General features: G+C 41.0%; 1 protein-coding gene and 1 long non-coding RNA gene across 3 annotated transcripts in view; one reads left to right on the forward strand and one right to left on the reverse strand.

The window, feature by feature from the left end:
- The window catches only part of SOAT1 (sterol O-acyltransferase 1), a 63,264-nt gene extending 60,279 nt beyond the window's left edge, over positions 1-2,985 (forward strand). Inside the window, exon 16 of one of the 2 annotated variants that reach the window (XM_017888829.1) lies at positions 1,290-2,985. In XM_017888829.1, the coding sequence (XP_017744318.1) occupies positions 1,290-1,346 (57 nt within the window). In that variant the 3' untranslated portion in view covers positions 1,347-2,985. The remainder of the gene's footprint in view (positions 1-1,289) is intronic. The other variant, XM_017888830.1, reaches the window with a different exon arrangement.
- Positions 1-11,550, reverse strand: part of LOC108539891 (uncharacterized) — a 16,072-nt gene that overhangs the window by 2,339 nt on the left and 2,183 nt on the right. The window contains exon 2 of the long non-coding RNA XR_001888515.1: positions 9,162-9,255. This is a non-coding gene — a long non-coding RNA (uncharacterized LOC108539891). The remainder of the gene's footprint in view (positions 1-9,161; positions 9,256-11,550) is intronic.

Genomic DNA, 11,550 nt, shown 5'->3' on the forward strand with positions numbered 1-11,550 from the left:
ATTCTATTTTTGTTTTGTTTTGGGTAATTATATTCAGGTTTCATTTATTCTTAGGACTTTAGTTTTAGCTGTACATGGGTACAGATTTTTTTTTAGGAGGATGGCTTTTTTTTTTTTTTTAAGAATTTTATTTTCAAGTAACATAGTATAGGACATAGACTTAGGAATTTTCCAGCAAACATTCTGGTTAATTTAATTGATGTGATCTGGTTAATTAAATCTATTAGCACTAGCTGAAAGTACTGCTTATAGTTATGGATAGAATTTCATGATGGAAACACCCTAAGAAGTAGGATTGCCAAGCTTTTTGTGTATATAGGGTATGTCCTGTATTTAATACTTTTGTCCTGCCTCCTGTATGGGGTTTCTTAGAACACCCCAAATGTCCTATATTCTGCCTTTTTCAGTAAATTACAAAAAAATATGGCAGATAGAGCTATTTGTCTCAAGTTCATCTAGGCATCCTGTACTTACATTTGCTAAATTTGGTGGCCCTACTAAGTCATTCATTCCCTACAACCTTCCAGGTTTGGAGGGGATGCCTTCTTGATATATTTCCTGGGTATTTCTCATAGGCAACTGTAACTGAAGATGTCCATAATGAAATCTCCAAAGCTTCCCCTCTTTCTGTGTATCCTATGTCTGTTAGGCTGCCTCAACTCCCCCTCTTTATTTCATACTGATCTCCTTTGTTCATCTGAAGTAATTGCTCTCGACTGTCCCTGTTCACCTGGATTCCACATATCAGATTTTATTCTCCTATCACAATCCAGTTTGGATGCCACATCTTCCATGATGATTTTTCAAATGCCTGCTTCCCTCTCTTTCCTATTTCTGAACTTTTGTAGTGCTTCCTTTGCTCCTCCTTTCGACAGTTCAGTAATTTTAAACCTTGTATTAGTCATTTATATATATATATATATATATATATTTGTCATCCTTAACCACCATTTAGATTTTAAGGTACTAAAAGTAGGGCTGTGCTAAAATAAAAGATACAGAAAGAAGTAGTGCCTATTTAGAAACTGGTCAAAGTCCACACAATTGTGTATAGTTTACTGGACTTTAAAAGCTTTATGTGAAGCATCTAAATTAAATAAATCTGTGTTATAGATTACTGAACATCTTTTGAATTAGTGAGCTGCTTATACCTTGAGGGTTATTGAAATGGCGGAAGGCATTTTAGAGATGTACAATGTATCATATTAACATCCCCTGTCTACCTCCACACCTCCTCTACTCTGTACACAAATAAATTATTTTTCCATTCTTATTTTTCCCCACTGCAGCCCACATTTTTGGATTACGTCCGGCCACGTTCCTGGACTTGTCGTTACGTGTTTTAGAAGCTTGGACTTTGTTTCCTCCTTGTCACTGAAGATTGAGTATTCTCCCTGATTTGGAGCCAGCAGTTTCCAGTTGCTCCTGAAGTTATCTGTGTTATTTGGACCACTCCAGGCTTTACAGATGACTCACTACTCCATTCCTAGGTCACGTGAAGCAAAACTGTTGGAAGTTCACTGGAGTCCTGTACACTTAAGCAGAGCAGAACTTTTTTTGTGGAGCTGGGTCAGGGGAGAAGGCAGACTAGTAGCTGAAGTAATGACAGCTTTATCCCTTGGTAATTATATCTGTTTTGTTTCTTGACTCCGTCCAATCAGAGAATAAACATCATTGTTTCTTGGCCACTGAATTAGCCAAAACACTTAGGAAGAAATCACTTAAATACCTCTGGCTTAGAATTTTTTTCATGCACACTGTTGGAATGTATGCTAATTAAACATGCAATTGGGGAAGAAAAAATGTAGAATGATTTTTGCTATTTCTAGTAGAAAAAAAAGTCTGTTTTCCAAAGATAATGTTTTACATCCTATTTTGTAATTTTTTTTGAAAAAAGTTCAATTTTCCTCAGTTTTTACCTTGTTTTCTCTATAGGTCATGATTTCTGTGAAGCAAAAAGATGCCTTTACCATGAATTCTTGAGTTTACATCAATAATATTATATATTAAGGGGATCAGAAGTAGGAAGGAAAAAATAACAGATAGCAGAGGAAAAAGAAAAACATTTCCTCTTATAACTTCCAAAGTAATTTGTAAAAAAGATTTGTAGAGTCAATCATGTGTTTAAATTATTTTATCACAAACTTAACATGGACGATATTCCTTTTTAACTTTATGGTAATAACTTCTTTGAAGTTATTTAGAAATATCCTTTGGAACAATTATTGTCTAATAAATATTGACTTATCTTAAATTATTTTGCAGACTAGTGAGTCTGTAACATAAGTATTAATCACTTCCACTCATATTAAAGTGATCATTAAGGATCCAGAAGCTGGCTTCTGCGTTTGCTCAGTTATTATACTTTTAACGATAGTAGGTTTTTAGGTGGAATAAATTAATACGTGATTGGTTTCAAGGAAATATACTCTATTATGTAATACTTTCATTTTATAAGATGCCCATTTGTAATACAATGTGTGTAGAAATTATTTGTATGTATGAGGTATGATTGTAAAGATTGAGCATTGGAAGGGGTATCAGAGACCATGTAGTTCAACTTTCCACTCAAAGTAAAATTTATGAATTATTTAAATGATTTTTGTTACTTGGAATAGCCACTTGAGAGGCTCTCTTGGTATTGTTTGGAATTGTTTTAAAGTCAGTTTCAGTCTCACAAGAAGGTAAGTAGAATTTCTTAATAGTCACAACTTAATTTGAACCACAAGTATCCAGGTTAATCACGTATCTTATTCATGATACAACTGATGAGTTTAGGTAATTTTCAAACATTAAATCCAAATTCAGTGGACACAAATACACCTCAAAGGAGGTTATTTTTAAAAAAGTGTTCTGCATGTTCCCGCAGTAATGTTCTGCACAACAGTTCTGTAATTGTAATGGAATCATAACCTAACTAGTTTGCTTTAATATGGCTTGTAATTCTTGACATTTTTCTTAAAATGAATCAATCTCTTGAATTTATAACTGCATTTAAAATATATTGGGAACAGATTGCTCTAAGACCTGGTTATGAGCAAGCCAATCTTTTGAATCTAGAGAATGGAATTCTTAGGTTTATATTTCTGTTAAGAAATACTATAAATATGACTCTTTTTTTTTTTTTTTTTTTTTTTTCCTGAGACGGAGTCTTGCTCTGTCGCCCAGGCTGGAGTGCAGTGGCCGGATCTCAGCTCACGGCAAGCTCTGCCTCCCGGGTTTACGCCATTCTCCTGCCTCAGCCTCCCGAGTAGCTGGGACTACAGGCGCCAGCCACCTCGCCCGGCTAGCTTTTTTTGTATTTTTTAGTAGAGACGGGGTTTCACCGTGTTAGCCAGGATGGTCTCGAACTCCTGACCTCGTGATCCGCCCGTCTCGGCCTCCCAAAGTGCTGGGATTACAGGCTTGAGCCACCGCGCCCGGCCAAATATGACTCTTATGAGAAGACTTTGTTGCTCTGTAGTGTTTCTGAATACTGTATTTGTTGGATTGATCAAGGCTATTTTCAAAAGCTCTCTGCTTCCTGTTTGTTTGTTTGTTTGTTTGTTTGTTTGTTTGTTTTTGAGGCGAAGTCTTGCTCTGTTGCCCAGGCTGGAGTGCAATGGCGTGATCTCGGCTCACTACAACCTCTGCCTCCCTGGTTCAAGCGATTCTCCTGCCTCAGCCTCCTGAGTAGCTGGGATTACAGGCCCACGCTACCACGCCCGGCTAAGTTTTGTATTTTTAGTAGAGATGGGGTTTCACCATGTTGGTCAGGCTGGTCTCAAACTCCTGACTTTGTGATCTGCCCGCCTCAGCCTCCCAAAGTGCTGGGAATACAAGCGTTAGCCACCGTGCCCGGCTTCTGTTTCCGGTTATTAGTGATTTTTCTGCCCAAGATTGCTACAACAAATATGTAGAACTATATAGACTGTTTAGAATGCTGAGACTGTTCTAAGAAACTTTCAAAAACAGTAGCACTTCAAGGAATGGTCACTTTCTGTGAAAGAAACTGGTTTGATAGCCATAATCTTATTGCCAGCTACTTTTAGCAAAAGTCTTTTCTTGAAACCACCTCCATACTGTTTAAAGAAATAAAAACTAAAATCTCTTGCTAATGTTTCAGGAACATTTATTTTAAAGTAATAAGCTTAAAGCTTTTGTTTCTGTAAGATGTAATGATAGTAACTATTATTTTGGGCATATTAACCAACAGAACAACTATGTAGTATGTATTTCACTTTCTCATTAGATCTCTAACTTGATCTTCTAGTACCTTTATGTATGAGGATAAATTTGTTAGATCCTTTTATTCTCTATCTTGGATAATGATGCAAAATGGAGTTTTGTTTTGTTTGTTGGTAGATTCATGTACTAAAACTGTCCAGGTAAAGTTGCTTGCCTCATGTTAGAATTTAATTAGAAAACTGAGGCTGCCTTAATTTTTTTTTTGAGACAGAGTCTTGCTCTGTCACCCAGGCCAGTTTTTTTTTTGTCTCGTACAGATGGGGTTTCACCATGTTGCCCAGGCTGTTCTCAAACTCCTGGACTCAAGGGATCTATTTGCCTCAGCCTCTCAAAGTGCTGAAATTACAGTTGTGAACCACAGCTCCTGGCTCCTGGCTCCAGAATCAGTATTTTAATGGAAGATAGTTCATACTTTTTGTTTTGTTTTGTTCTGTTTTTTTGAGACGGAGTCTGGCTCTGTGGCCCAGGCTGGAGTGCAGTGGCCGGATCTCAGCTCACTGCAAGCTCTGCCTCCCGGGTTCACGCCATTCTCCTGCCTCAGCCTCCCGAGTAGCTGGGACTACAGGCGCCGGCCACCTCGCCCGGCTAGTTTTTTGTATTTTTTAGTAGAGACGGGGTTTCACCGTGTTAGCCAGGATGATCTCGATCTCCTGACCTCGTGATCCACCCGTTTCGGCCTCCCAAAGTGCTGGGATTATAGGCTTCTGGCACCGCGCCCGGCCCCTTGTTTTTGTTTTTAAAGAGACAGGGTCTCACTCTGTTGCCCAGCCTGGAGGGTAGTAGCATGATCATAGCTCGCTGCAGTCTCAAACTCCTGGACTCAAATAGTGCTCTGGAGTACCTAGAACTACAAGTGCCTACCACCACACCCAGCTAATTGATTTGTTTTTTTGTAGAGATGGGGTCTCACCATGTTGACCAGGCTTGTCTCCAACTCCTCACCTCAAGCAAACGTCCCACTGCTGAAAGCTTTGGGATTACAGGCATGAGCCACCAGGCCAGGCCCATACTTTTGTTAATAAAGTTTCAGTGACTTGCTTACTAATATTATGCAAAATTTCATCTAATTTATGTAGTCCTACATAACCCATGCTACATATGGTATGTATACGTACACTGTATACACACAAAGGTCTGTTCTGGGTGTTGTTTCATGTATCTTATCTCTGGGCTTTATGCCTCTGAAATGGAGGGAACTGGACATAAATGTTCTGAGGAATAAAGTGTTGGTTTGTTTGTTTGTTTTTTGAGATGGAGTCTTGCTCTGTCACCAGGGTGGAGTGCAGTGGTGTGATCTCGGATCACTGCAACCTCTGCCTCCTGGGTTCAAGCAATTCTGCCTCAGCCTCCCGAGTAGCTGGCATTCCAGTTGCCTGCCACCACGCCCGGCTAATTTTTGTGTTTTTAGTAGAGATGGGATTTTACCATGATGGTCAGGCTGGTCTGGAACTCCTGACCTCATGATCTGCCAGCGTCAGCCTCCCAAAGTGCTGGGATTACAGGCATGAGCCATGTGCCTGGCCAAAGTGAATGTTTTGGGTGAAGTTTATATAAGGATTTGACTTTTTTTTTTTTTTAACATCATTAAAGTTTCTATCAGGTAATACAGTGTTGGGGTCCTTTGTTGAAATAAAGTTACATATAGCGCGTGTAGTGGCACATGCCTTTAATCCTAATACTTTGGGAGGCCAAGGCAGGACGATTGCTTGAGGCCAGAAGTTTGAGACCAGCCTGGGCAACATGGCAAAACCCTGTCACTACAAAAAATACAAAAATTAGCCGGGCATGATGGTGCACGCCTGTAGTCCCAGCTACTCAGTTGGCTGTGGTGGGAAGATAGCTTCAAGCCAGGAGATGGAGGCTTCAGTGACTTGTGACCTGTGATCACATCATTTTATTCCTCAAAACATTTATGTCCCAGTTCCCTCCATTTCAGAGCCATGGATGACAGAGTGAGACCCTGTCTTTAAAAAAACAAAAAACAAAAACAAAAACTTACGTATAAGCCCGGTTTGAAGAGAGGATAACATGCAACTACCCTAGTTGAAAAAGAGTGTATCACTTCTTTCCCACCCTCAATTTAATGCCTAGTAGAAAGTCAGTAGACCATAATAAAGTTGATAAGCTTTAGGTTGGTAGGAAAACCATGTAATCTATATAGTATACTAAATCCTTATATGTTTTTGGTAAAATATAAAGACTTTAATAGCTAATTTGGACTTGAGAAAATGGGTTAATTTCACGAGTGCATATCACTTTTGACTATATTAGTCAAGCATATTATTAAAGTTTAAAAAACTCTAAAACTTACTATGTACTATTTTTTTCCTCAGTGCACTCTTCCTTATTTCTACATGACTACATTCACATTTCTGCTGCCCGTAAGCCCTAATGGAGTGATAAACTTTGAGCTAGTAGATACTGCACCATTTGTGGTAGTGTTTGCTTAATGAAATGGTAGCTGTACTTCCTGTTTGTTTTTAAATACCTTTGAAGCAGACAGTTCATGCACCCCATCATTTAGAGATGCAGTTTGAATTTCCATGGGTAAAGGTGCCAGTTTTGGATTGGGAAAGGAGCTGAAGCCCCAGTCAAGACTCTGCCATTTGGGGTAGTGTAGCAGATTCCTGTGTCTGTATCTTTCCAGTGTGTGTGTTAATCCATAGTGTTCTGAGCAGCGGAAGGGTCATGTAAATCTGAAGTTGTTATTAAAGGTTTTTCTATAGTTAAAGATGTCTTTTCTGATTCATTCTTGTATGTTATTTTCCTGAATTCCTATTCCCACCTCCCCCCCTGCAAGTCCTTGTCTGATCACTGGTACCAATACTTTGTTTAGTATGAGTTGTATTAGCATTAACTTAAACATTTTAAAATTTAAAACTATACAAAAACGGCAAAATACTGCACATGCGAATGTGGTAAATATATTTGGAAGAAACCTAGTTTATTTTTTATTTTTTATATCTTTGAGACAGAGTCTCATTCTGTTGCCCGAGTCTCATTTCAGGCCAGAGTACAGTGGTGTGATCTCAGCTTACTGCAAACTCCGCCTCCTAGGTTCAAGCGATTCTCCTCCCTCAGCCTCCCCAGCAGCTGGGATTACAGGCACGTGTCACCATGTCTGGCTAATTTTTGTATTTTTTAGTAGAGATGGAGTTTCACCATATTGCCCAGGCTGGACTCGAACTCCTGACCTCAGGTCATTCGCCTGCCTTGGCCTCCCAAAGTGCTGGGATTACAGGCATGAGCCACTGCACTTGGCCAGAAGTCTGTTTTAAAAGCAACTTCGAGTGTATTCAGTATAAACTCTATGGTTCATGTTCATAAATGCTGTTCATCTTGATACCAGGCAACTTTATATGCTGAATATAGCCAAAAGAGAAGGCAAACAACTGACCAGGACTTTCTTGTTCAGGCTAATGAAGGGGACTGTGTTAAAGGTTACAAATCAATTGTGGGGCTCAATTGTGACTTCGTATTTACCTCAAGAAAAGCAGTGACAGTGATTCTTCTGCTGCCTCTCTTTCTTGAGGCCGTTATATGTTGCTTAATTCCTTTTGCTCTTGGCCTTGTAAAACCTGTGAAGGGGCCGGGCACGGTGGCTCATGCCTGTAATCCCAGCACTTTGGGAGGCTGAGGCAGTTGGATCTCTTGAGGTGGGGTGTTCGAGACCAGCCTGGCCAACATGGTGAAACCATGTCTCTATTAAAAATACAAAAATCAGCTGGGCTCGGTGGCACACACCTGTAATCCCAGCTGCTTAGGTGGCAGAGGCATGAGAATTGCTTGAATCTAGGAGGCAGAGGTTACAGTGAGCCGTGATCATGCTTCTGCACTCCAGCCTGGGTGACAGAGTGAGACTACGTCTCAAAAACAAAACAAAACCCTGTGATGGTATCTAAGAAAGCATTGCTCTACCTCTGATGGGTAGAAAGGAACTTTAGGTTTTTAATGAAAGGTGTCAGGCCTCTGAGCCCATGTCAAGCCATCGCATCCCCTGTGACTTGCACGTATACGCCCAGATGGCCTGAAGTAACTGAAGAATCACAAAAGAAGTGAAAAATACACTGCCCCGCCTTAACTGATGACATTCCACCACAAAAGAAGTGAAAATGGCCGGTCCTTGCCTTAAGTGATGACATTATTTTGTGAAATTCCTTTTCCTGGCTCATCCTGGCTCAAAAGCTCCCCACTGAGCACCTTGTGACCCCCCACTCCTGCCCACCAGAGAACAAACCCCTTTGACTGGAATTTTCCTATACCTACCCAAATCCTATAAAATGGCCCTACCCTTATCTCCCTTCACTGACTCTCTTTTCGGACTCAGCCCGTCTGCACCCAGGTGATTAAAAAGCTTTGTTGCTCACACAAAGCCTGTTTGGTGGTCTCTTCACAGGGACGCGCATGACAAAAGGTGAAAGCGGTTGGCTAGAAGATAAGCCTTTTAAGACTAAGGGAAACCAGTTTTGGAGCAAGATAGGGTTGCTTCCCCCTGCTATCATTTGAATATGTCTTCTCCAAAATTCAGGTATTGCCAATGTGCTGTTATTCAGGCAGAGCCTATTTTTTGGAGACAGGGTCTTGTTCTGTCGCCCAGGCTATTTTTAATAGAGACGGAGTTTCACCATGTCAGCCAGTATGGTCTTGAACTCCTGACCTCAAGTGATCAACCTGCCTCGGCCTGCCAAAGTGCTGGGATTACAGGCATGAGCCACTGCACCCAGCCAAATTTCTCTTCTTTATAAATTACGCAGTCCCGGGTATTCTGTTATGGCAGCTCAGATGAAGACACCCTTTCTCCGAAGAATCTACTCATAATAGGAACCTATTATGAGGAATACTTGACATTACAACATTTTGTTGGTGGAAGCACATATGATAGCAACAGTTAAGGAATACTGTCTAGTTACTCTTGATGACCTAGCTATACCCACCTGGCTCTGCAATGCCAAAGGAGTGGGAAGGGGGAAATCCTTTCAGAAGTTAACTCTGCCCCTGTTTCTTGGACCCAGTGGCTGTTGTTCATTGCTGCTAGAAGCAAAGCAATAGTGTTGGAATTTTTTCTGATGAATTTATGAAAGCTTAGAGTTTTGTCACTTTAGGCTTGGATGGCTATCATTTGAACTCAACCAAATTCATGCATCTGATTTATAAAACATGTAACTTGGTAAAGTTACTGAGAAATCACTCAGAGTAGCATACTCAAGGTTGGCATAATCATTGAATTTGCTCTCTGTAAAGGCCCAACTTAGTATACAATGAGGAAGATGAATTGATTTTCAGACTGCATAATCGTTTGTCAGATACTGTGCTATGTATGTACTGAGGACATATGAACAAGACAAAAGCATATTTCTTCCTGTAGGCACGCCCATGTGTGAACTGAATGATAAAGTCAGACATCATTCAATTTTAGGGATGCCCTTCTTGTGTGGAAGCAATACTAGAAGCTACTCTTTCCCTTGGAAAGTGTTTGAGTAATGCCTAGATTTCCTTCTGTGTCTGCTTTTAAAAGTTGCTAATTGGAGGCCCCGTGTGGTGGCTCACACCTGTGATCCCAGCATTTTGGGAGGCCGAGGTGGGCTTATCACTTGAGGTCAGGAGTTTGAGACCAGCCTGGCCAACCTGGTGAAACCCCATGTCTACTAAAAATATAAAAATTAGCAGGGCATAGTGGCACGTGCCTGTAATCCCAGCTATTCGGGAGGCTGAGGCAGGAGAATTGCTTGAATCTGGGAGGTGGTGAGCCTAGATTGCACCACTGCACTCCAGCCTGAGTGACAGTGTCAAAAATAATAAGAAAAAAATGAAAGTTTCTAACTGGTACCTTCTTTTTTTAGCTACGTTAAATACAAACACTGGCTCACTTCCCCTGCAGATTCCTTTAGGGAGCTTTGCATGTTCTGAGTGCCTGCAGATGTGTGTATAAATCCCTGCCCACGCACTTAGAAAATGAATTGATAGGCCAGGTGTGGTGGCTCATGCCTGTATTCCCATCACTTTGGGAAGCCAAGGCGGGCAGATCACCTGAGGTCAGGAGGTCGAGACAAGCCTGGCCAACGTGATGAAATCCCCTCTCTACTAAAAATACAAAAAATAGCTGGCATGGTGGCAGGTGCCTGTAATCCCAGCTATTCAGGAGGCCGAGGCTCCAGAGAATCGTTTGAACCCAGGAGGTAGAGGTTGCAGTGAGCCAAAATCACGCCACTGCACTCCAGCCTGGGCGACAGCGAGACTCCATCTCAAAAAAAAAAAAAAAAAAAAATTGACTCTGACCATCACTTTTACACGTCTTGAGGTTTTCTGTTTAGGAAGATTCTTACCTACTCAGCTTACATTTTGCTATGGTATTGTCCATCAAAGACCTTAATAGTATTACTCCATTTTAAGATTCTCATGGTATAATTAAAAATTAGGAGAGGAGTTACCCTATGAGTAGCAACTGTATTTTTTGATAGTGATAGTCTTATTGTACTGTTTTTGTTTATGCCTCATCTATTCAACTTTTTTCATTTTGTTTTGTAGAGATGGCCATGTTGTCCAAGCTGGTCTCGAATTCCTGGCCTCAAGCCATCCTCTAGCCTAAGCCTCTCAAAGTGCTGGGATTACTCAGGCATGAGCCACCACACCCAGCCACTCATCCAACTTTTTTTTTTTTCCTGAGAGGGAGTTTCACTCTTGTCGCCCAGACTGTAATGTGATGGCGCTGCAACCTCCACCTCCCAGGTTCAAGCGATTCTCCTGCCTCAACCACCTGAGTAGCTGGGACTACAGGCATGTGCCACCACGCTGGGCTAATTTTTGTATTTGGTCTTTGTATTTGGTAGAGACAGGGTTTCACCATGTTGATCAGGCTGGTCTCTGACCTCAAATGATCCACCCACCTCAGCCTCCCAAAGTGCTGGGATTACAGACATGAGCCACCATGCCTTACCTCATCTGTTCAACTTTAACACAGGCCTTTGCTGAGAGCTTCAGACCCATGTATTAATGTATAATCAAATAGTTACTTATCATTTCCACCCAGATATCTCAATCTTACTGCAAACTTAATATATTCACAAGTACTAAACGGAGCCTTCTCCAAAGTCCTCCTCCAAATCTGGTCTTCCTCCTTTGTTTCCAGTCTCAGTAAATGGTATTGTTACAGGAAAGGGGTTCAGATTCAGACCCCAAGAGAGGATTCCTGGATCTCGCACAGAAAGAATTCAGGGCGAGTCCACAGTGCAAAGCAAGTTCATTAGGAAAATAAAGGAATAAAGAATGACTACTCCATAGAGCAGCCCTGAGGGTCGCTGGTTGCCCTTTTTTTTTTTTTTTTTT

The sequence above is a fragment of the Rhinopithecus bieti genome, unplaced genomic scaffold (genome assembly GCF_001698545.2).
Source record: "Rhinopithecus bieti isolate Rb0 unplaced genomic scaffold, ASM169854v2 scaffold_15676, whole genome shotgun sequence".
NCBI classification, from domain to species: Eukaryota; Metazoa; Chordata; class Mammalia; order Primates; family Cercopithecidae; genus Rhinopithecus; species Rhinopithecus bieti.